The 27,500-nt window shown below is 37.7% G+C and overlaps 1 protein-coding gene across 4 annotated transcripts in view; it reads right to left on the reverse strand.

The window, feature by feature from the left end:
* The window catches only part of LOC135218291 (integrin alpha-PS2-like), a 620,750-nt gene that overhangs the window by 111,408 nt on the left and 481,842 nt on the right, over positions 1-27,500 (reverse strand). For all 4 annotated transcript variants that reach the window (XM_064254504.1, XM_064254506.1, XM_064254503.1 and 1 more), the window contains exon 5: positions 4,189-4,250. In XM_064254504.1, coding sequence (XP_064110574.1) covers positions 4,189-4,250 — 62 coding nt within the window. The remainder of the gene's footprint in view (positions 1-4,188; positions 4,251-27,500) is intronic.

A 27,500-nucleotide genomic window follows, 5' to 3' on the forward strand; every position in this document is an offset into this window, starting at 1 on the left:
AACACTTTCATCACTTACTCCTCCCTGTTACTTAAACAAACTCTTACACATTCATACGTTCTTTTCATATTTCGTTTCCTCTTTTATCCCTTTGATTATTATTTTAACCCGAAAAAATAATTTCGCTTCAAAGATAAATCACTCCGAGAGATCTCATTCATCAGATGAAGTTTCCTCCTCATCAGAATATAACAACACCAATTCACGAACACAAACAAGGCGTTTCTTCTTGGCTGTACCACAGAGTGAGCGTCTAAGTTTCTCTCTCTCTCTCTCTCTCTCTCTCTCTCTCAGTCGAGTAGTTAGCCGACAGCTTTAATGGTTGTCATATCTAACAAGCCAATATATCTTATTGCGAATATATCTTATTGCGTAACTGTCTCAACTCCCACGTATCTCAATGGCCATTAGAAAAAGATTAGTATTGTTATGAGTTCTCTTTTAAAAGACACACACACACACACACACACACACACACACACACACACATCATATATATATATATATATATATATATATATATATATATATATATGTGTGTGTGTGTGTGTGTATGTGTGTGTTGATGTGTGTGTGTGTATGTATGTATATGTAGTACACTTATATATATATATATATATATATATATATATATATATATATGCACACACACACACACACACACACACATTTATATATATAATATATATATATATATATATATATATTATATATGTATATATATATATATTGCGTGTTCATCCCATACGTAAAACAACGGAGCCTGAACTTCTTCGGGGATATTAGAGTCAAGTTTTCATCTGGAGTGAATGAGTGAAAACTATTTTATGAAACTCATAATCCACGGAAGAATGAAACGCACGTCTACATAACAGTCAATGTAAAACGCACTATCTATGCATAGTATGACATGGTACAATTTCATGCCGTACATAACAAACGTATTTATAAAAGGCTATCACATGAATGTTTTATGAATGCATTTCACATCAGAATGACTCATTCAAACATTTGATGCATACATGAATGCTTACAATATAGGAACGTGAATGTATACTGTATTACTCATATATTAAAAGTAGGCATGAACGAAACTTACTGATAAAACTGCCGAATCATAAAATCGACTAATTGTGCTCGACAATGAATACGTTGAATACCAAATATATTTACAGGATAAATTTAATTCTAGGAAAGCAAATACCTCAAACTATATATAAGGAAGCGGCTGGAACATTCAGTTTTCAAAATCAGTGTCCACATCACCTCCATTAATTACAAACAGGAACACGTTAATGATCTATATGTAGAATGAATCTCAAAATCCACTCAAAGTTCGTAGATGAAAGTCAGACATCAAAGACCATTCGCGGAGAAGACAACGAACAGTTGCTCTGTCTGTCAGGCCTTCCGTTGGGGCTGGCAAAAGGAGAAATAACATTTCGTCATCCTACGTTTTACCTCAAATTCTACTCGTGACTCTTCCTTCCAAGAAAATCATTGATTCAATATTTCACACTATGGTTATCATGAGCGCAGCTGATCGGAATTGCAATGATCGTAAAGCGTTATTTCTGGCATGTTAACAAAAGATTTCATATAATTCGTCAATCCGTTAAAAACTAAAAAAAATAAAGAACACTTATGGATACCGTAAGTTTGTTTGTTTGAACAAACAAGATACCGTAAGAAGGCAATGGAAACAACGATCATTGAAAAAACCCTAAGCACACAACTTTTCATGTCATTCACGACTCAGATCGCAGAGCATCCTGAAGAAAAGCCTTTTCTTGGAATGGCGCAAGGCGAAGGAAACAAGTGGAGGAAGGAGGAAAGGGTCAAGGGAAAAACAGACCACTCCTGAGGAGAATGGTCGACATAGCACAGGCGGGTGTTCAAGTACAGTCTCCAGGTGAGCGGCAATATCTAAGCCTGCCGTCCAACCAGGGGCAGCGGCTTTTTCAAAGGTCCTACAGATATTTCATCCTTCGTCACTTGTCACTTGATGATTCACTAAGGAGATGAGATACAGCTCGTGGAACATAAACCCGACAGAATAAATACACAAGAGCGTATGGATCGTGGCCTTGTATTTTCAGGGGAGGAACTTGCTAGTAATGTGGGCTGACTGAATATAAACTAATTTATGGTAAAGTCATTCAATACAAGACCGTCGAAGCAACAAGGAAATACAAGTATGCCTGCATTCCCTAAATAAGACTTAAGACAGATGGTCAAGATCATTCTCTGCCATTTATGTCACAAGGAGACATGAGTATCAGTTATTCTGGGAACACAGAAAGGTAGGTAGTTCATGCAAGAATTCGCCGCCAACCGAAGGCTTTCAGCACCGGGGACCCCCAAAAAAAGTAGAAGCAGCCAAGGCAAAAATCCCACTGCCGTAGGAAGCATCCATTCCCTTCGCCTTTCAAGCAAAACAGCAGCCCTGATGCACTTCTCCGATGTCGGGCCAGTGGAGGAGGGAGGGAGGGGACGGACCTGCAAAGTGTATTAGTTGAAGACACACCGTCCTTCAGCCATTCTGCACAAAACAGAGCATTCATTCACGACCTCCTGCTACCACTCCTGCATCCAGTGCATTCCTCACGGCCCTCAGCCCCGCCCATCCGACGCCCCTTCTCCAGGCGCCAGTCGTCCTCTTTCTCCTCTCTCTCTCTCTCTCTCTCATTAGTTTTCAAAGTATGTGCGTGTGTTTGTATTTGTGCGTGCGCGCGCACACACCTCTGTATGTAACCCAAAAGCCATAAGTTCGAATCTAGACCAGTCAAATGCACTGGTCACATGTAATTCCCTTTGGGTGTAATTTATTTCCAATGTAGAGTGAACCGATATTAACTACTACATGTGACTTATTACTTGAAAACCTAAAAAGTCAAGAGTGAATTCGTGCTAAAACTATCTTTCATATATATATATATATATATATATATATATAGATATATATATATATATCTATATATATATATATATATATATATATATATATATATATATATAATAAACTATCTCATATATATATCTATATATATATATATATGTGTGTGTGTGTGTATATATATGTATATATATATATATATATATATATATATATATATATATATATGTGTGTGTGTGTATATATACACATATATAGTATGTATGTATGTAATGTATGTAAATTTTATAATATATAATATAATAGATAGTATATATATATTATATTATAATATATATATCTAGATTAATCTATATATATGCCTCCCTGCCAGGATTCGAACCTGGACATTATCATACATAATTCCTTTTGAATGCAATTATTCCAAGGGTATCAAAAAATAAGATTCTATATTAAACGATGTTCGTGTTTTGAATATTGTTTTGAATTGAAAAATGTACGGGTAACTGACATACACACACATGCAAATATATATATACATATATATATATATATATATATATATATATATATATTTACCTACATCAGGATCGAACCCAGAAGTTTCAATTGAAAGCCAAGGAGTTTGCTAACTAAGCCACACAAGAAGGTTTGATCCTGACGTGAGTCTGAATATATTTCAGTTCTACGAGTGATTGTGTTGATTATAACCATTAGAAGAGGAGTTGCGAATTTGGCGAAAACACGCTAGTATGCGAAGCAGTTAGGCTGTCCAGGTTCTCTACTTCTTTCTTTTGTCTTTTGTAGTTTAGTTGGCAGCGTCCTTTCTTTTCAGTTGAAAGACCTGGGTCCGATCCTGATGCGAGTCAAAAATTTATTTCTGTTCCACACGTGTTTATGTTGAATATATATATATATATATAGTATATATATATACTAGTATATATAAATATATATATATAGATTATATATCTATATATACACATACATATGTATATAAATATATATACGTATATATATACATATATATATATATATACAAGTATACATATAAAACAAAAATAAGTATTCTATCCTGTGCACTGTTACTGACATTACAAAAGTTAAAAGATAAATTAACGAATCCTGATAGATCCATAATACATATAATAGCAAAATAAGCTCGTACTCTGTCAGTGACACTGCAAAACATGAAAGAGAACTGAATGACAGCTAATATAAATTGATCAATAAAAGTGAGGCGATGTGCGCGACTCCATTCAGGCAGAGCGGAAGAGACGAAAGCTACTCACATCAGTGATGACTGCATCGAATCCAGCCTGGCAGGAACCTTGGCGATGGTATCCCCAGTGACCTGAAGGAGGAAAATAATTTCATTAATCAAAAACGAAACTGAACGTGACAGACTTTCAGCCTCATAACAACAACAGCAGAATAATGATGACAATAAAGTATTGTTGTGAAGCAGTACCGTATTACATGAACGCTACACTATACACCCCAGGGTGAGGAAATTGTATCCTTCATTAAGAACGGGTATACTCGTTTAGTGGACCGTTTTTTTTTTTAGGTAAGGACAATAAATACGAAAGGTCAATTTATGCGTGGAAGGCGAATATTCTTGGAGGAAGAACGAGACAGAAACCGAGACTGAGAATGGAATGAACTGCGCCTCGTGGGAGCTGGTGGTCGGATTCCTCATCTCATCCCGCGGGAGGCGCAGCAGCAGCAGCCACAGTGAACAATACATATCAAGGGGACCAAAAAGGATAAAGTCATTAGCACTGGCCTTCACAATAAAGTACAACTATAGGTGTATTTATCATACACAATTCATTTATTCATTGAAGGATAACCATCCAAAATGACTCATGTCTAACCGTGAAATAACTACCTAGCAATAAACATAGCAGACGATTCACCAATAACGACAATGATCTTACCTTAGGTGGCAATATAATATTACTAACAAACGATGAAATCAACACACAACATGCCTGACCTTAAATATGGTTAGGTAATACCAAATCCTTCAGCATTGCAATGCTGCACATCTTCCGCTGTTACTACAGTCTAGCTATTTCTGGTTATTTGGTCCATTCCAAGAACATGCAGTAGGCTACTTCCCGCCTTTTGAGAAATGATGTGACAGCCAAAATTATATTTCTCACTGCTCCTTTCTGAATGGCTTCAAATTGGCAATTTGGGTTTTGAAAGGCACGGAAAAGCATTTTAAGTTAAGTATATCTTAGTTTTACCAGACCACTGAGCTGATTAACAGCTCTCCTAAGGCTGGCCCGAAGGATTAAATATTTTTACGTGGCTAGGAACCAATTGGTCACCTAGCAACGGGACCTACAGCTTATTGTGGGATCCGAACCACACTATATCGAGAAATTAATTTCTATGACCAGAAATAAATTCCTCTGATTCCGCGTTGGCCGAGTCAGGATTCGAACTTCAGACCACCGGATTGGCAGCCGAGCGCGAAAACCACTCGTCCAGCGGGGAACTGGAAAAGCAGGTGCAGCGCAGTCAATTGCAAATCTGATGTCTGCCACCAAGTACAGATACTGATGCCTCCTTAGATCCTATGGAGAAGTTAAGACTGATAATGGTATCAAAAAGGATTCGACACCACCTTGACGGGTGCCAAGTTTAGCCTCCTTTACAGAAGCCTTTTCTTTTACCTTGAAAAAGTACGTAACCCTTCCTGTCTATTTTCTAATCCAATATCCATACCAAGGGCAGAATTATTTGCAAAATAGTTTTCAAATGGAATTTTTGGACTAAACTGCAAAATAATTTGGTGAGTTATTGGCAAATAATGTTATTATGCACGAGGTTGTGCTTCTTTCTTTCACGACCAAATGAGATGCCTCTTCCAGCCTTTAAAAGCCTCTGGAATCAGTAAAATTATTACGTTTTGCATGTGAACAGAATTTTTCCACTCTGGCAATCATATTGCAACCTAAGGTGAGTATTGGCTTCCTTTCTGGCGCTGCTGACTTTCCTTTCTTTACTAATTTCAAGCATCCTAATTCAGAAGTGTCCACAAAGGACTTATCCTTAGTAGAGATGACAATATTAAATAAATGATTCCTGAATATTGGCTTTAATGGCGGCTTATATTTATCCTATCAAACAGACTACTCATAGAAGGTTTGCAAGCTTCACTTTCCCATCCCTTCACCCGCTCCTCCACTGCCTTACTTTGGTGGGTCTTCCAGAGATGCTTCCAGAGTGTGAGCACCTCATCATTTTCATACTTTCCAGGCTGCTGCTTCAAGACGTATAGTCACCCGACAGTTAAAACAGGGTTTATTAGAAAGTCTTTATAAAGTAGTATTGGATCTGGCTACAGTTTTGTGAAGCCTTTAGCTCTAGTGTTTCATAGTCAATTTACCAGCACCATCATCATCATCCGAGTTCATTTGTAGTCTGTTCCGCCAACACCAACGCGGTCCATCGGACAAGTCTCTTCTCTCGGCGCTTCCGTGTTTAGTCACCACTTTGATTGTGAATGTGGCAGCGATTGATGGTTGGAATACAATCCCTTCCAAAAATCCAATTTTTCTTGCGAAAAATAATTAGTATACAGCAGCTAAAAAATAAAACAAAACAGGAAGAGTGAACTAAGAAACTGTCATTCCAAACAAGAAGCACGGGAATAGCATGAGTTCGTATGAATAACATAAAATTTGAAATAAAAATGGTCTGTCATTTCCTTTCCCCTGATGAGTTCTCGAACTACTGAGAATGAGAAGAACGCGTTTACAAAATGAGTATAGAATCACAGTTTGTCTTCTGTTTAACAAAAAAAAATACCCGTTCCGACGGATGCAAAAGAGCAGCAAATAACCCCATCAATGCTTAGGAAAAGAAAACATTCCTTTCCTTAAACTATTATAGATATGCCAACTGACATCCGTGAAGTATTTTTAATTTGATGCAAAATGATAAGGAGGATCGAGCGGGCCAAGAACTTGGAGAAAAACTCCGATCTCGCCGAACGCCTCGTCTTCGGTGCCTGGTAAGTCACGAAATCCACCTGAGACTTGCCTCGCCCATCATATTTACCAATTTTGTAAGCATCTTTACAAGCTTCATATAATCTATAATTTTCTGAAACATTCGGTGGATACTGAAGAAAAAATGATTCCTCCAAACACGATTACAGCTATCTTGCAATCAAATCGGATCTCTATCAATGAAGCAGAAAATACATGACAGTAAAGAGCGTATAATTTTGAATTTTATTCTCAAACATAAAAAAAACTATCCGACCAAAAAATAATAACCGCCAAGGAAGGAAATTATTATAATTCCACTGTAATTCCCGTCAAAGAATATCAAGCATTTATGCCTGACTTTATATCGTTGGAAAACTTCGATAGAAAGTCAGGGAAATCTGTCAACAACCCCCCCCCCCCCTCTTACCCCCAACCACCGACACAACCTCCCAACAAGCCAGTTATTTCAAATCCCATTCATTTCTTGAAACAAAAAGAAAAAAAGAAAAAAAACACCGTAATGGTCTACGTAAGAGTAACCAAGACAAAGGATGTTAATGAATACGCTTTCACGGTCATGAAAAGACGACGAAGCACAAAATCAATAAGCAGGAAAAATCGATTCATAGTGCAACTGGAAGCAGACAGGATTGTTAACGGCCGTTTTATATCACATGTGGTCTCTGCTGGCATACAAAATTTCATGTTATGGTCTCTGCTGGCATACAAAATTTCATGTTAAGATAAAATAACATTAACCTAAATTATAGCCATAATACCCACCTGCAAAATATATAATATCTACAGGTTTAATCCGTACTCTTCTACGTTTAACCAGTGTAAGACGCGTCCTGCAATATTAGAGATTTGTGCTACGGAAATAACGGCCAAAAGTATTATAAGCTGTTCACCGGCCAGTACTAGAAAGCCAAGAGCTCACCTACGTGAGCAATGAAAAGTATTCAACATCGATATTGGTACATAAACAAATATAGTTATGTGACTGATGCGAATCAAAGTTTCAAATTCCATGCGATCTTTAAAGGAACTTTATTTATCCCATTAAAAGAGAACCTTCATCAACAAGAATTTACTGTTTGGAAATAATACTGATACACCCGTATACAATAAATGGAGATGAAGCAATTATACAACGTCTTGTCTGGACTGTTTTACTGCACCTCTGCGCCTCCGTGAGCCCTTTGTGAACCGCAACGTTCGCAAGGGTCTTGCAACAGCATTCGATCACTTCCCATTGCATGCAACTTCCTTCTCTCCTTGGAACCCACATATGTAAGCCGCCTGCTAGATGCTGACGCTTTGAAAACCACCAGAAAGTGAGGAGTTCAGCCTACGAACGCTGTATTTTGCAACAATTAAAACTGTTGCAACGACAATTATTACAAGAGAGATCTACTGTCTTTTTTCGATATAGCAGACACAGAGACCTTTAGATTAATAAACTTGGCTGGAACGACCTAGTTAAAGGCCTATACTCCATACTCGGGAAACGGTTTTACTGTTGAGGCAAAATGGCAGCCCGAGAGGAGGAATCTTGGAAGGTTAAGACAGGCAAGAAGAGCAGGTTCAAACTTGCCCTGAGGAGCAGTCGATTAGTGAAAAGAAACTAATGGCAGATTGTACGTCTAGAAAATCAGAAGATGGCGATTATTCTCGTCTTTGAAATGAGTTTTAATCTTCGAGTCCCGGGGCCAGGAAACGATCACAAAGAGTACATAGGGAGACACAGTCGAGACTGCGGCGATCATTTTAGCCCTATCTTGCCTAAAACTGAATAAAACAGTCAGGGCTCCCGAAGGGTAGTAGATTATCCTTACTGATAACGATCAATTTCATTTCGCACGTCACATTATAGGGAAAATCAGTTATGCCATAAGGAATTTACCTAGTAAAAAAGAATTTGCCCAATAATAAATCTCCCTCCAATATCCACCTTGCTTACTGCAGTATTCACTGCATTCATAATTCACCAGTTTCTGCCAGAAACCCCTTTCTTCGTTCACTTAATAAAAAAAAAACTAAACGATGGAACTGATCGAAGCAACTATCACCCGATTGCAATCACCAAAATCGCATGTTCTTGATAGAGGCTTCTCCTTTCTCTACGCACTACTCACTTGCATTGAAAACTAATCACAACCGACACTGACATCTTTATCCTGAAAGGATGACTGAAGTATCACTCAGTTACAGCCTTTCCTCTTTTTTTCTTATTATTGATTATTATTATGATAAAGAAGCATTTGACAGTGAGTACACCTGAACTCCTCCTGAAGCTTTACCAATGAGGTGCCCCTTATATTAAGTTAACATGTTGCTGGGTCTCCAAAAAGCAATTCTCTGCCAAAGGCGTAACAATTCAGACTTCTTAGATGTACAGATGGCCTTAAAGAGTTAAATCCAGAATGGTTGTCTGATGAACAAAGGGAAAAGCTCACTTCAAGGAATGGACTTACATATCTTTGATGTAGTTATAGTGAGTGCAATTGGGCGATAGTCGCAAGGGTCAGTTGCATCTTTTCTTTTGTTTATGATTACCAATAATAATGGAAGCGAGAATAGGGTTTCCGAGAGCAACCGGTGAATGGCGCACACATCTAATCATTCAACAGGCAAAATGTAAATTGCTGGGTAGCAGATTTGCAGGGAGACCATCACAACGGGGTCATTCTCTATGGCATCCCTGATATTACCTGGTATCATGCACTTGGTAAAATGAAATCGAATGTTATTTTACTGTAAGGAAGTTTTCTCCTTCCCTTAGGGATACTTGATCATTAATGCAATTCAGGATAGAGGTAAAGTGATCGATCGCCTCTTCCTCTTGCAGTGGCCTCGTTTCTGACTGCTTACCCTACCTACCTACTCTTCGTGAATCACAGGGCGATGAAGGCGACGTTGACAAGTTATTCAAATTCAAATTTACAAGCTTTATTTCGGACATTAATGGCCATAGACAAACATATACATATACACATCTATAAACATATATAAAAAGCCACCAAACTCAAAAGGAAATTTTTTTAAATAAGTATAAAAAATGATTATGAGAGACAGGTGAAAAACTATGATATGAATAAGATGCGGATAATGAAACTAAGTGATTCTTCCTATTAATAGGGCATATACATATGTAGCATATCAGAACAAAACAAAGAAATACTATATTCTTGCATAAGGAGCGCACCAAATGCACTAAGCATAATGAGGCTTTTCCAGTGTTTGAAAATAATTGAATTATGCAAGTAAACTGGGTGGGCAGCCCTCTTCATAATACAGTTTTCAGAATTCTTCAGCCTTTGCAAATAGCATGATACAGGTTTGCGTCTCAGTTCTTGAAAAGATGGCTGACCAAATGCCACAAAAAGAGCGGATGTGCTTGCATGCCTCGGAATGCCCAAGAGCCTTCGTAGGCTATCGTTGTAGCATACTCTCAGCTTATTCATAGTTCGTTGTTTTGCTCTGACAACCAAAGACATGCCATAAAAACTTGTACAAAAACACTGAAAAAGCATCTTCTTAACATCATCGCTACATTTAGAAAAGTAAGATAATATCCTAGGTACTTTATTTTCGGTACAAAATCTATACGTGCATTGTTAACAACAATAGGTAATATATTACTTGGGGAGATCTTATTCTTAGAAAAAATGATACATTTGGTCTTCTTTACATATAACAATAGAAGTCTGTCAGACATAAAATCACGACAAATGTTTATAAGCTGCTGCAGCCCACCTACTGAAGGAGCAAATAACAATATCATCAGCGCACAAAATGGTTTAAAATCATGTTGTTTAAATAACATCCCACTTTAATTTGACTCAGCCTGTGTGAGAGGCCATCCATATATATACATTGAAGTGGAAAATTCACTCGAAAATACATGGCCCCATTTGACAATCATTAATGATAATTCAGTAATGATAAATCAGTAATGCTCAATAAAATCATGATGATCATGATTTTATTCATCATTACTGCAGGGAGTTAAGCACATGCACAGAAAGGCCACTTGAAGATTCGATTCAAATAACAACTAACAGAAATAGACTCCTTTAGTGACCGCTCTTTTTAACTCTACCATAAATCTCTTTCTGTTTCTCCACCTTGGAAGCAAAGAGATGAATAACGGAAATACTCACACCATTCCACTATCAATCAGCCCAACTGGTAAATCAAAGACAAAGGGAGAAAGAAGGATGAAACCGAATACCAATGTCATGACTGAATACAGGAACGGTGCATGAAAAATTTCTACCCTAGAATAAGTCTTACTTGTCTAAAGGTAGTGCACATAATAAGATATGCGATAGCAACACACACATACAGATATTATATCTAAATATATATATCTATATACATAATTTATATATGTATATATCTATATATATATATATATATATGTGTGTGTGTGTGTGTTTTGCCATATGCATATAAAGATAAATTTATAAAACCAACAGGTTAGGGGATAATAATAACCTGACAATACTTCTCTTGCTTTTTCTTTAATTACATACAGTAATCAACAATAAACATAAAAGACAAATTTGTGGGATATTCTTCTCTTGAACAGTAGGTAATTACTACCTCAGTCGTCGCCCCCTTATCAACAGTTTCCCGGAACTGTTTAAAGATGACATTTCATAGCTTTCTATCATTACTGAGCAATCCTCATTCTGGAATGACACCCAGTAATTAAAAGCAAATAAAAGCAACCATTTTGGTTCTATCATTAGTATCACATTAATTCATCATGTTGGTAGTTTATAAAACAACGTAAAGTATGAGAGAGAGAGAGAGAGAGAGAGAGAGAGAGAGAGAGAGAGAGAGAGAGAGAGAGCTCTTGTATGGTGTCTGAACCAAGGTCTGAACCAACACCTGTCTTCAGGAGCGTCTTGGGAGGGCGCAGATTATACGGAAGGCGTGGCTGACAAACCATATAGTGACAGAGAACAGACCACAGTACTTATCGTTCCTGAGAACACTCATTACTTGTTAGCTGTCAGCTTTGGCTGGGCCATCCGTTCATCCTGAGCTGATGAATCACCCTAAAACTAAACCAGTATACCTCAACTATCGGTGAAAAACGACACGGAAAATGTCATATGTAATTTTATTTGTGCCAGTAACTGAACCCTGAGTGGAGAACATTTTCCTGTGATATGCAGTGAATGAAAAAATGGCCATCTTCACTTTGCTTGAAGGTTGAAACTTGATTTAGCCCAGAGTAGTATTATCAAGAAGTCAATTACCTCATAGCATTAGGGAATTCTCCTTGCTTTTAGATTTATGTATTATTGATTATGAAACATTATTTGCTTTCATACAAATGATCTATGTAGTAAGATACTTCAGTTCAAAATGATAAACTTATTTCAGTTCTCTGCCAATGCCCTTCGATACAATGGGTAATAAAGCCAAATCAAAACGAAATTCATGTTTTCTAACCCTTCAAGAAAATTATTTCGTACTTCTTTCATAGACCGAAAAATGGATTCAAGGCTCAATGAAACCCCAACCCCGCTACCGTTCTTAAAACTGATGATGTTTTAAAGTAATCAAAGAACCCTAGAAAAGTTTTTATAAAGTGTACGTCCATATCTATGATAGGGGATCTTCAACTATAAAAGTATAATGTCACACACACACACACACACACACACCACTTTGGATCCTCTTTTCTTTTCTTTTCTTCAGCCAAACGTAAAATTTTCAGGGAATTAGTTTGAACTAATAACAAAATTTAAATTGTGAAGAGGAGAAGCGAGAAGTAGAGTAACGACCTTTGATTTAGGACCCAGTTAGGAAATTCCCTTCAGTGTTGTGATCGGATTAAGGGCCCCTTGAGAGTATTTAGCCTTAGCAGATTTCCCCTTTTGTATTCCTACACCAAACGAAGGTGGAAAACATCCTAATACCCTTCTACCCTTGATATTTCTACGCATTTCCCCATCAGGTTTAGCTACTGACCGATGTCAAATCCCAAGAAGGGTCACCAACACTTCAGGGAGCTGCGCCCCTTTTCCATTGCAGTACTGTCCCCAAGCTAATTTAGCAAAAGCCATTAAATCGAGAAATTCCTCCCAAGTCGCAAAATTTACACGTCTCATGGGAGATCTCCCTGGCTGAACTCCAACCTTCTACCTGACCTGGTCTCTGGCGCGTTCTTCCACGGCCAACTATAGGTGGCCATGGTTCTTCTCGTTCTCAATAGTTCGAGAACTCATCAGGGGAAAGGAAATGACAGACCATTTATATTTCAAATTTTATGTTATTCATACGAACTCATGCTATTCCCGTGCTTCTTGTTTGGAATGACCTTTTTTCTCTCGTGCAGTCTTGTGATGGGATTAAAGTGTTCCGTAAGGAAATGATCTTCAGTGGCAGATATCGCATATATAGCCAGTACGAATCTCTTCGGTTTGGTTGGTACTCTTTCCACAGTTTCTTAATTCGCTCTTACTGTTTTGTTTTATTTTTTAGCTGCTGTATACTAATTATTTTTCGCAAGAAAAATTGGATTTTTGGAAGGGATTGTATTCCAACCATCAATCGCTGCCACATTCACACTCAAAGTGGTGACTAAACACGGAAGCGCCGAGAGAAGAGACTTGTCCGATGGACCGCGTTGGTGTTGGCGGAACAGACTACAAATGAACTCGGATGATGATGATGGTGCTGGTGAATTGACTATGAAACACTAGAGCTAAAGGCTTCACAAAACTGTAGTCAGATCCAATGCTACTTTATAAAGACTTTCTAATAAACCCTGTTTTAACTGTCGGGTGACTATACATCTTGAAGCAGCAGCCTGGAAAGTATGAAAATAATGAGGTGCTCACACTCTGGAAGCATCTCTGGAGGACCCACAGAAGTAAGGCAGTGGAGGAGCGGGTGAAGGGATGGGAAAGTGAAGCTTGCAAACCTTCTATGAGTAGTCTGTTTGATAGGATAAATATAAGCCGCCAATAAAGCCAATATTCAGGAATCATTAATTTAATATTGTCATTTCTACTAAGGATAAGTCCTTTGTGGACACTTCCGAATTAGGATGCTTGAAATTAGTAACGAAAGGAAAGTCAGCAGCGCCAGAAAGGAAGCCAATACTCACCTTAACGGTACAGTATGATTGCCAGAGTGGAATAATTCCATTCACATGCAAAACGTAATAATTTTACTGATTCCAGAGGCTTTTAAAGGCTGGAAGAGGCATCTCATTTGGTCGTGACAGAAAGAAGCACAACTTCGTGCATAATAACATTATTTGCCAATAATTCACCAAATTATTTTGCAGTTTTAGTCCAAAAATTCCAATTGAAAATTATTTGACAAATAATTCTGCCCTTGGTATGGATATTGGATTAGAAAATAGACAGGAAGGTTTACATACTTTTTCAAGGTAAAAGAAAAGGCCTCTGTAAAGGAGACTAAACTTGGCAGTGTCAAGGTGGTGTCGAATCCTTTTTGATACCATTATCAGTCTTAACTTCTCCATAGGATCTAAGGGGGCATCAGTATCTGTACTTGGTGGCAGACATCAGATTTGCAATAAAGAAAGTGCGAATCTCCATCTTATTCCTGCCTTGGACTACAATTTACCTATGTGCATCGAATCTGCCCGATTTCTGTGATATATATATTTAGAATATATATATATATATATATATATATTCTTATATATATATATAAATATATATACATATATTATATATATAATATATATATATATTATATAGGATATATATATATATATAATAATATATATATATATACATATCATATATATATATAATATATATTTATTTATATGTAATTGTATTTATTTATATAGACCCCTATACATATATATATATATATATATATATAATATATATATATATAGTATATATATATATATATATATATATATATATATATATATATTATATATATCTCTATACATATAATCATCCTTAACGTAGTCACTTTTCCATTCTCGATTGAAAAGGTGCATGGCCTCTACGTTTTAATGAAGGGGGACAGAGAGTGTCTTCCTTGATTACTCACTGAAGATAGAATGCTGTTGATTTCTTAGTCGGGTTGATACAGATAAACATTAGGAGCGGCGGTTGTCTTCCTGCCAACGTAAGAGGGGGAGGGGGCCACTCTTCTTTTGGCTTTTAAACTAAGCTATTCTTGGTGAGCAGGATAGTGGCCGTTCGGCGACTGTTGTAATAAGGGCAACTTCGTCATCGGCAGCTGTGGCAGGATTTTCGTTGTGGTGATTTTTTCCAGTAGTTCGGCTATAGTAAACATTCTACTCATGAATTTGAAAGCTGAACAGACTCGGATGATTATTTGTCGAAAGAGGAATAAAGTTTACCAAACGGAAAGTGAAAAATAAATAGCAAGTTGAGACAAAGACTTCACTTAAATTCAATAATGATATTAACTATAACAATGAAAATATGAGCAACAATGAAGATAATTATAACAACGTGCCATTTTGATAACGAATACGAATTACACAAGGCCAATCATTTTCGTAATAGCTGACATAAATTCCTGGTGGGAAAATCAAGGTCACGACGCCGAAATGGGGCGATTCACTTTCTGCCTCTGTTGCGTTTCTTCACGTGTCTGGTGGGTGATGCGTGAGCCGTGAGGAGGAGGAGGAGGAGGAGGAGGAGGTCAGTCATAACGATCCCTCGTGATCCCACTGATTGCAACATCGTCTTCACTCTGTCATTCTAATCCCTAAGAAGACAATCAATGGGAAATCAAGCTCATACACAACAACCAGCTGTTTGCGGGGAACCGGTTTAAAAATATCAGATCCTTTGCCAGATTCTACAGTTGTACAAACAAAACGGTCTTTCATTCTCTCTTCTGGGTGTTTCGGATAGATATATAGCAGTCTCGTAGAGATTCGTGGCTGCAAAGAAGTAAACATCGATTAAACTGAATTATCTGTGGTACATCACTCTAATGTGACCGGATATCACAAACGAATATATATCCACAATAATGTGTATGATCAGTGTAGTTAGACAATAACAAGTTAGTATAACAGAAGGCTTCGGCCGTAAGCACCAGGTCTTCTTCAGCCAACTGATAAAGAAAATGGGAGTATTTATTAAATAGAAAACAAGCGTATGACGGTCATTTGTAAAACGTCTCCCACTGGTGGTCATGAAATGGCTGTCCCTCCCCCCGCATCAGTTGCCACATGTTGAGACCCTCAATGTACTACTTGTTGGTCACCGCTGGTGACTAAGTGGTTTGTTTTAGTAAATGACCTCCGATCTCGCGCCTTTTGTTTCTGCGTAGAGCATTTAATCATAGGCATTAGGACGGATAATCTTTTATTAAAATGAATGAATGCTTTGTTTGAAACCACTAAGACTTTTCGATCACAAATAAAAGAGAGAGAGAGAGAGAGAGAGAGAGAGAGAGAGAGAGAGAGAGAGAGAGAGAGATATCAAATTAAATAAAAGTAGAAAAACAGTTTACCAAGGAATTCCACAGCCAAGAGTCTTCCATGTTTCTTTACTTTTTTTTTTCTTTTCGCGAGCATTACAGAGGTGGGCTGGATCCGTCGTGTGTGTCGGTGTACTAAAGTATTCACGACTTGCCACTAATCTCTTGAGCTTCGCTGCTGGAACTTCTAATCCTGGATGCCTATCGCAAATACCTGAATGTCACACGGATCTCCATGCGGCATAACAATTCCCCAGTTACAAAGAGACCACGTTAACAACCGCTATCTACTTTTAAGGGCAATGTTCTCATACTGAAATCTGTTCATTAACACAACAAAGCGAAGCAGGAGAATGTGTCGTGAAAACCCTCGTCATTGTGCTCAGCCAGAGATTGACAGGCATATATATATATATATATATATATATATATATATATATATATATATATATATATATATATTTACAAGGACTAGATTAACTTCGCATAACAAACACGGCCGAGCGAGGACCTTTTATTTACTATTTGGAACCATCGTGTTCTCCCAGGAAGGCCTGGAATAGCGCCTCTCGACACAACCATACAACCAGATTCCTGGGCTACAGTTCTACGCTCCCAAGTAGGGCCTCGTGATAGTGTATATTAACTCCACTCTCATCATGCCTAAAACATGCTAACGTGACAGAAGACACGGCATAGATTACCTATAGGTCGATTTCACTTCTCTTGAGACGAGGATTGCCTTTTCAAGGTCCTCAACTGTGTGGGCTCTGATAACATTGTTGCAATGAATCCACACACAAATGATGCAAGATGTAAATCCAGCACAGTATAAACAATAAAAAAAAGGCTTGGTGGGGCCTGTGTTGCTGCGCTGCCGGACGCACGATAATGGCTAACATTTCACCTTAAATAACCTGAAATAATGATGTCCCATATTGGGTCATTGGAATGAATGACCAGTTGCACTGTATCACACATCTTTCAGCACTTCCAGGAACTCCTGTAACGCCTACTTAAATGTGTACAGCGGCTGATTTGTGACGACTGAGATGCAGTCAGCGAGCCAATATCACAAGTTAAATGCCGTGAAAGCAAATAATGACGCAAAAAGCAGTCTTGCCTGAGTTATGGATACAATTTTTTGAGGAACTGAGCATCTGGGACGAGATCGATGAATATGGAAGAACTGCATGGCCATTGCTTTTGATTTTAAGGGGTGTGTTGGTATATAGCCTCCTAGATTCTATACATGAACATTTCATAGCTACATTCAGTTCAGTTTCATCGTCTTCAGTTGCTGGTCATAGTCAAGGTCGCGCAAATTTTATGAAACTATTTGGTTATCGTTAGCAGCTGGGAGACCACAGTGTGAAGCAATACCCCATGATCTAGACCGTGATCTGGTATAATCCAAAGTAGTACGTGGATCTTGGTATAATCAATGACCCGCAGATAACACGCACGGGGTTGTGTTTCTTATAGAAATTTCTATTTATCCATGACCATTGACGACAGTCTGTCATAATTCTGTCAATATGCTAGGTCATCAGAACTGATGACTCCCAGGCCTTTAACCTGGTGCTTTACGATAAGAGGCATTTCTGCCTGGACGAAGATGGCGATAGAAATTTCATTTCTTCCAAAGGTGCTTGTGTTCGAATTTGTCCCCATTAAAGGTTGCCAAGGGTAATTTAAAGGCTTAGTTTTCTATTGCTTCCGAACTTTTCATGTTATTATTTGAGGCTCCAATGATGGATGTTTCTCGGTCATTCGTCCCAAATGACTGATTGTAAGAAAAGCAGATTTGGGTCCATTTCGCCTTGTGGAGGTTGAACGCCGGTAGTGATGAGGATGTGATGTTGTGGGCGGTGCTACGAATGGTCTTTCACCTGACATTAAATTACGTGTCATACAGCGCGGAGAACTGTGCAGGATTATGGTCATTTGTGAAAATTCGATCAAGGCCGTTTTCCTCCACAGAACGATGCGTAAGTCTTGCTCCACAGTTAACACGATTATGTGTATCGCAGAGAGAGAGAGAGAGAGAGAGAGAGAGAGAGAGAGAGAGAGAGAGAGAGAGATGAAAAGAGAGAGAGAGAGAGAGGGGGGTGGGGGGTGGGGGTGGGGTGTTTGCAATGCTAGGGGTGCAAATGAAGTAAAAAAGGAAACTGATGATGCGCAGAATACTAATCTCTTCATATTTAGGTATCTCGTTTATTACTTCCTGAAATTGTAATGTGGGCACAAAATACCTCTTGTTAATCCGATTTCTTCGCTTCCCACAGAATGAAGATGCAAAGGGCAAATTGAAACATGACCAATCCGAGGCGTGCTCATTTCCAGCGTGACCAACGATAAGGATGACAAATGATGACGAGCACAGGGCAAACACACACCTGTTCTGCTGACTTACCCAGCGAAGCGTTAATGTTCTATCAATCTCATAAAATGGCAGCTATTGCTTTAGCATTATCAGAAATATGTACTCACACCATTTACCATACAAACAAATTCACTGCAATTTGAGATTGTACTGCTATTCATCTCCGAAAATCTTTCATTATACACATCCGGAAAGCCTACAACTTCATCACACAATGAAGCAGAGGTGAGGGCAAAGACAAAATATCTACAGCAACGCAATAAATGCGGCCGACGCTCTCAAATTTTATATCATTACTTTCATAAAAAAAAAAAAAAAATAAAAAAAAAAAAAACAGTCACCGATCTGTAGTGTGAATAACTTCACTGGCACAAAGCAGTAAAAACGAACTGGCTTCAATCTCTCTCTCTCTCTCTCTCTCTCTCTCTCTCTCTCTCTCTCTCTGAGTGTCTAGCATTCGCGTAATACAGGCGTAACGACAGCCTCATCTTGACGCTAAAAGTGACCCTGAGATCGCTCTTTGCGGTGATGATGATAACAGGTAAAATCTTCGTCATCTTCGGTCCTATATATCATCACCCTCTCTTCACAATCAGGGTTGTGATTAGCGTTTTTGGGATCTTACAAAGGGAAATAAACGATATCTCCCCCGCCCCTCAAGGAAAAAAAAATAAAAAGGTTTGATTTCACTGGAGGGCAGTATTTTGAGGGACAACTACCGATGCACTTTTCTTCCCATTCAGCCGGGATGTTATCCGACACCATCTCCATCAAATGCACTCAAGACCAGTGGAAATTCAGTTCTGATCCTTTTCAAAATAAGCCACATTGACATTAGCGTTAGAGTAAATATCAGAACTGAAGTCACTGGCTATCACAACACGGCAGAAGATCGGATGATGACAGGCACCTCGCCCTCTGTTTATGCAACTAAACGATATCGCATACGGAATCGCAGCTTCTCTCTCGGGGCAGACCTCGAGTCAGCGGCGTCAATAACCTTTGCTGAGGGAAGGAAGCGGCCGCGCAAACAAACACACAAACCCTTCATTCTCAGCCGATGTTCAATCGAGTTCCTTACCTTGCTTGCGGGGTCCCGTATCTAAGAAGGCGCTCTTCTACTCTCAACAAAAACATAAAACGCCAAGTTTCGCTTATACTGGCCTCCTGGTTTATTGCTCAATCTCATCAAGAGCGAGAAATTTCCATACTACGTCAACATTGACATCAAATTAGATTCAGCCTGAATAAATTATAAGTAAGGAACCAATGTGAATATCAGTATTTAGCGGCAAAATTCCAAAAAGAAGAAAGCATCTCCAAATACTCTTGACCTTAAAACAGTTAGATTAGAAAGCGATTCTTATACATAATCGGTGACGACCTCTTCACACCGGGTGACCTTAGGCGCGCCCTTACATCTGGATAGCGTGACCACCCCGGATGATCGCTTGCTTAACCCGCTCTCTTATTGTTGCTTTCATGGTTATTCGCCTGGCCCGGACAGTAATTCACTCGCTACTTCTCCCTGCGCTTTAGATTCTATTGCTCTAACAAACGTTCTCTTCAGAGAGAGAGAGAGAGAGAGAGAGAGAGAGAGAGAGAGAGAGAGAGAGAGAGAGAGAGAGAGAGAGAGAGAGAGAGAATATGTCTATTTTTCATTAGTGTGTAATGATGCGTTTTGACGCGATGTTTTCGAAAATGCCTACTGAAAAATAATAATAAATAGTTTTTAAAAATGAAGTTTGCACAGAAAATAAATTATTTTTTCGTTCGTTTCGTTTGCTCAGCAATTAATTTTCCACGGACTTGAACATTTAATTCTATACTATTTTAGCAATTGTTACTTAAACTAAATCTAAAGTGATTCAATGCTGGTATCAGCATGGCCAGGAGTATTTAAAATAGTTCTTCCTCACGATCACTCTAGCTATGGTCAGCTCTCCTGTCTGCTAAAGAAGAGAGGAGTCGCTGTTTCCTTCCTATTTCTAAATAATAAATGGTGATTAACTTATCAAACCAACGGAAAGTAAGACTGGGCGAAATAGCAAGTCTGAGGTCCTCCATCAATGACAAAGACAAAAAAAACGATGAGGGAGGGAAAGCGCACAGCCTTCAACCTGCCTGGTTACTTTCATAAATGCCAAATTGAACGGTGTAGTGCCCTCACATAACACTTCATCGTTAAAATACTGAGCATGAGCTGAATCCAGCCTGTACAGTCAACTTAGGCATTAGTTACGGTGTGAAGACGAGGAATGTATTCTGAAATAAAATCACCACCAGGACAAGTTAACCTAACGTTTCTTTCTTCCGTTTTCAACGGGCCAAGTGAGCACTTCATTGCTTGCTACTTCTTCTTGAAGTGAAAGGCGATTCCAGACTCTGCCCTGTCCTTCTGTCTTAGGTCCAGTCACCTCATTCTGACCAAGGAACCACCCACCCTCCCTCCCTCTTTTCATGACGTAGTTATCACGAAACATGACAGCTCTTCATTTTCTCTCATGATAATGATGCTTTACTTTCACTCTGAACGAAAAAGTTGATCATGTGGCTATTCTCCTTTTATACAGGGTCTGGAATTGATGCAACTTACCTCTACTCAAGGACCTATTGCTGTTGCTACTGTTGCTCCCAATCAACCAGATTTCCACTGCCGGTTGGGATCCTGCACTCCATCCATCACACGATGCTCCCCGATTCTGTTATATCCTCCAAATTCTCCCCATACAGGACCTTTCTCACAGTTTATATTTCCCAACTAATCTTCCTCTTCTTTTTCCTGTTTCTACTGCTGTTTCCTAGTTTTACACAGCTTTTCTTTCCACGTGCGTCCTAGTATTCATTCGCGTATATTTGACAGTAGTACTGAAATTCAAAGTACTATTTCCTAAATGTAACTACAAAATTATGTTAACTTAAGAGAAATCTCATGCCTTGAACATTGTCGATTGTGCTTCTAAAAAGAAACGACGCCAGATGGTGTTACTGCTGCGTAATAGCTGCATCCCCAGCATCTCGATGACTGTGCCAATCATGCTTCTTCATCAACGATCTCCTAAGAGTAGTTTTCATACTTGTGAAGGGTCCCCCAAACTGTTCTTTTTAATAGACTTGAGGCAAACTGTGTTCATTGTGCTTAAAAGCTCACTTTTTCAAAAAAAATCTGAATTTCCTTTGAGACATTAACTGGGTTATAACACACACACACACACACACATACACACACACACACACACACACACACACACACACATATATATATAATATATATATATATATATAAATTATATATATATATAATATATATATATTAATATATATATATATTATGTATATATATATATATGTATATAATATATAATTATAAATATAATATAATTAATATAATATAATATAATATATATATATACATAACATTATTAAAGTTAATATAACATATACATATATATAATACATCTATATAGATACAATAATATATATATACATATAATATATAATAATATATAAAAATATAAGACTATATAATATATATATAATAATCTATATATAATATATATATATATATGTGTGTGTGTGTGTGTGTGTGCATGTGTGTGTGTTTCCACTTTACTCAGGAAATACCGTATACCCTAATAGTCGTTGTTCTGTCCTGACAAGAGATGCACTTGTGCATTCAAACGACTAAAATAATACATACATACATACATACATACATACATACATATATATATATATATATATATATATATATATATTATATATATATATATATATAAAATTTTCACAAACAAATCTTGTTAAAACAAAATATAAACAAACTATGGTTGTTAATCTTACCAAAAAATACCTTTGTTAAAGACTGTATCATTCACCTGACATTTATTAGCTTCCCACCTTGAAACATTATTTTCACTTCTTACCAGAAGTCAAAAAGGACGCTTCTCCTCACTTGTTCAATCGTTATTCTTATTTCATTGTCTAAATTCTTCTTTCAGACATCCATGCCCTATGCCTGGATGAACATTCTATTAACTATCTAGAATTTACGACCAAATGAATACGGTGTTTACTCGTTTGAACGAACAGGGATGCTCTCGTCCCCAAAATAATAATAATAAAAACCATATGAAATGACTCGCACACGAAGGTATGCGAGAAGAACCGACCTACGGCAGCAACCACTTTAAAATCCGGCGCAGTTTAACCCCTACTGAAACGAATTCAACTGCTCTCAAAATATTCTCTCGCTAATTTTCTGCTCACTTTCAACTGGGCTCTTATAATTATAATAATTCATACAAGTGCACGTAAGATTATGTTACCGAACAGAAAAAGTTCTGAAACAACGAAGCAGTTAATGGCTATCGTGATGTGGAATTATTATTAGGCCTATCAACAGAAAGACCTTAGCAACTCATATTTCTGGTAGAGTTTTAAAAGTCCCTTCCACACTGGGCATTCTTCCACCACCACTGTAAGCACTTTCCGCATCTTTTTCTCTAGCAGTTATAAGCGGGGAATAACTGAAGCTTCTGATTTACTGTAATTCTAACTTAATTTTCAAATAATTATAAATTGATGAAAGGCTCGCGCTCACGCAAACAAATCAGTCAAGCAAGAACTCTAATTAAGTATGCGGGATAATAATCATATATATATATATATATATATATATAGATATATAATTATATATATATCATAACATATATCTATATATACATATATATTATATATATATATATATTATATATATATATATGCGCGCTACTAATTATTGTGATGCTTTCAAAAAAGGTTGATAGCACATGACTCTATTATATAAATTGTAATTTTAACGCCTGAAGCGTGCCAGGGTTGAAACTAATAAAATTAACTCTTCTTATTTTTCTCCGCTGTTATCATTAATCTAAATTCTGTATCAGTACTACAACTCCTCTGACAGAGGGCAAACCTGTCATCTAGCAACAGGATCCAGAAATATGAAGATAAATTAACTGCTACCGAATCCTGCACACACACACACACACACACACACACACACACACACACACATATATATATATATATATATATATATATATATATATATATATATATATGTGTGTGTGTGTGTGTGTGTGTGTGTGTGTTTTATTCATATATACACGCATTAAGCTACGAAATGTCCTTTAATATGTAAATCGCTTTAACTCGGAATGAACATATTTTCATATATGTTAACCGAAGGGGAATTTTTAGTTGATAAAAAATTCGTCGGCTCATGGGCGCGAACCATGGAACCAAGAATTCGAAGGTACAGTGAAGCTCTTTACCTACAAGGCTAACATGTGATAGCCTTGTGGGTAAAGAGCTTCACTGTAAATCATGAACTCTTGGTTCCGTAGTTCGTGCCCATGGGCCGACGAATTTCTTATCAACTGAACATTCCACTTCGGTTAACATACATGAAAATATGTTCATTCCGAGGTAAAGCGATTTACATATTAAAGGACATTTGTAGCTTAATGCACACACACACACATATATATGTTGTATATATACATAATATATATATATATATATATATATATATATATATATATATATATATATTATATATATAAAAACAATGTTCTTAGCCTCCATTACTGATATAGTTTAAGCGTACTCGTGCTTCCCGTGACGTGAGGCAAAATGTCCATGTGGAGGAGGTTCTATTTGGAAAGCCATTAACCGCTCTTCCAGCACCTGGTGCTCTTTCTTGAAGGCTGCAGGGTTCATACGCGACATAAAAAGCGGGAAACCGATGAATAAAAGCTTTTCAGAGCGGAATTTAATAGCTCCATAAGGACAATAACGACACTAATGATGACGACAATCAGGAGAAAATCGTCATTTTTGTTTGCTCGCGTAAAAGGAATCCGAGATTTTTGTTGTCAAGGTGACCGCTAACTTAACCTCTCCCCCAAATTACACGTCGTTGTCTTCACGTTTGCACAGAACGGTCTTGGGCGTCGTTTTTCTGTGTATCAGAGATAAGTCACGTCATTTACGAATGTAAAATATAGTCATCAAAATAAATTATAAGCTCGACAACTCCCGTCAAAGATGTTGCTAAAATAATCCAGATAACTGTGCTTGTCATCATAGAGGGCAGAGTAGTTCATCCAGAATGTGGACGACCACCGTGCCACAACTAGCGATTAAGAGCTTCCAACTCATTCACAATTTGATAACAACTAGTTAAACGCTAAAACTGCTATTTTGGCATGAATAATAAACAACACAGAACAACTTCAGAAATTCATTAATATCAAATCAATTTGTTCACAAAGAATTAAAGTAGACCAATCGGGCCTCTGCTTCCCTACTACATTTTTGTTACCCTACAGATTTTTCCCGTTGCCACATTCTGTTGATATTTTCCTGAAGTCTATTCCCCATACCCATGTAGCCTTGAACGAAAAACCTAGTATGATACCTGTTCCTCTTTTTCATCGAGTGCCACAAGAGAGAGTACTGCCGTATCCCAGTTGCTTTACTAAATTGCCTGCTTTGTGAAGGAAAATGATTAGTGTCATTTGTAAACGTCCTTCCTCTAAGGATTATTCTCCTGTCCTTAATCTTTAAGGTACCAACTGCGTCAGCACTCCAAAACCTCCAGTGTGTCAATCATATGAACCGGGTGGATTGTCATTACTGTATAAGAGTTATTCAGAAAAAAATAATAACAATAAAAAAATATTCATAGTAGCATGAGCCTTAAAATGGGGAAACAAATCCACAGCTATGTAATTATACATACTATATAAACATAATGTGCAGATAGCTTTCGGGGATCTGTTCGGTTCCCCTTTTCAGTCTGGCGTGATGATGCAAGACTCCAACCAAAACATAAAAGGACTCAAAATAAGCGATTTGGTTATAAACTACGTAACTGGTCGTCAAAACAAGGATCGAGCAGCCGTCGCTTTCTGATGGTCCCCGTCGCTTATTCCTGAGTCATGGACCTTCCCTGAAAAAGCTGGACACTATATCTTAAAAACTAACCATAGAATCTTCTTGAAATCAATCTCATTGTGTTTCCCACCCAAATTTTCCACGTGACATTCCTCGAAACACATGTAACCTAACATAACCTAACTTGGGTAAGAAAAAAAAAAAAAAAAAAAAAAAAAACCGGGGTGGTGCAATACCAGTATAGATCTCGGGAATTTACGCCCCTGCCCAATGCGGTCATTTTGATAGTCATCAACAGCATCTATCATAATGGTCTTTATTCTAAAAAGCTTTAGTATATTTCCTGGAAATATTTGTGAATTTATTTTCCTGTGTAAAAGATTTTTTGCCTTTCATAGATAAATCACCATCTATCGCCACACCCTCCACTAGTCTTCTTATGCCAACGTCTTTACTTCTAAAAACTACTTTAGATTCTGCCTAATTTTTGCGGTGAACGAGCTTAAGACTTTGTATAACTAACACATTGTTTGCCGCATGCGACTGGTATACTACGGGCTCCTTGAGTTCCCCCGAAATTTCGTGGGCAGCCCCCTTCCACTTTCCCCAAAATATTTTGTCACTTTCTGTACAGTGAATTTCATTAACACCAATATGTTTATCGTGATTCTGTGTACTATTGTTGTTTCTACGAAGTCTTTTAATGGTGTTATTATCATTATAGACTATATTTTATCAATATGATTTTTGTTGGGCTTTCCTTATTCTGTTAAAGTGTGGATTAAAAGGGAATGCAAGATAATGCGTAAATTTCTTTTTGTCAAGCTCTTTAGAGGAATCTATGTAGAATATTCTTCTGACTTTTGTGAAGCCGGGGTCACAGATTTTCAAACATCTCAAAACAAAATTGACCAAGATATTGGTTTTAACTATTATTATGCCAGGAGAAAAAATGAATATAAGTTTCTGCATTGGTCTCTTTTCGATACACTGTAAATTCAAAGGTAAAAGTTACTTGGTCATGGTAAATCAACATGTCCAAAAAGGACAATTTATCATCTGTTTTATGTTCTGCTCACATGTGAACTGAATAAGGGCAAAATTCCATTAACGTATGGAAGAAGGTTATCAAAACTTGAATGGTAACCTTTAAAAAAAATGAAAATATCATCCACGTATCTCACCCAAAAAATGGGTCTCAGCGAAGGTTCACAGTTTTGCAGAATTTTAGTTTCCACAAAATCCATGCATAAAAAAGCAAGAATGGGAAATAAAGGCGAACCCACTCAAACACCGAACTTTTGCCTAAATCCTTGATTGTTAAAGGAGGAGACAGAGGAGGAGGACACTCAAGTCAAACCAGATCCAGGAATTGCTCGTGGGTAGAGCAAAGCTCATGTTACCTAACTCCGACTGTTCTTTGAGTTTATTACGTAGAGATTCTAATGGCACGTTTGTGAAAAGAGCTGTCACAACCAGACTAATTATTTTACCCTGAATATTTCCGAGTTACTTAAGGGGTTCCATGAAATCTAGTGAGTGAAGATGTGCTTCAGAAGAAGTACCTGACAAAGGGGTCAGTTGTTCTGCTAACCACTTGGGCTAACCGTTTTGCTGAAACCGATTGTGGCGACTGGCGAATTACAAGTAGCAACTATAGGACGCAGGTGACGCCACTTATAAGAATTACCGGTAATTCGGGTGTGGTAAGCATAACTAAGATTTGTTTTTAAGATATGGCGTCCCGCTTTTCGGGGAAGATCCGATACTCGGTTACATT

The sequence above is a fragment of the Macrobrachium nipponense genome, chromosome 9 (genome assembly GCF_015104395.2).
Source record: "Macrobrachium nipponense isolate FS-2020 chromosome 9, ASM1510439v2, whole genome shotgun sequence".
NCBI lineage: Eukaryota > Metazoa > Arthropoda > Malacostraca > Decapoda > Palaemonidae > Macrobrachium > Macrobrachium nipponense.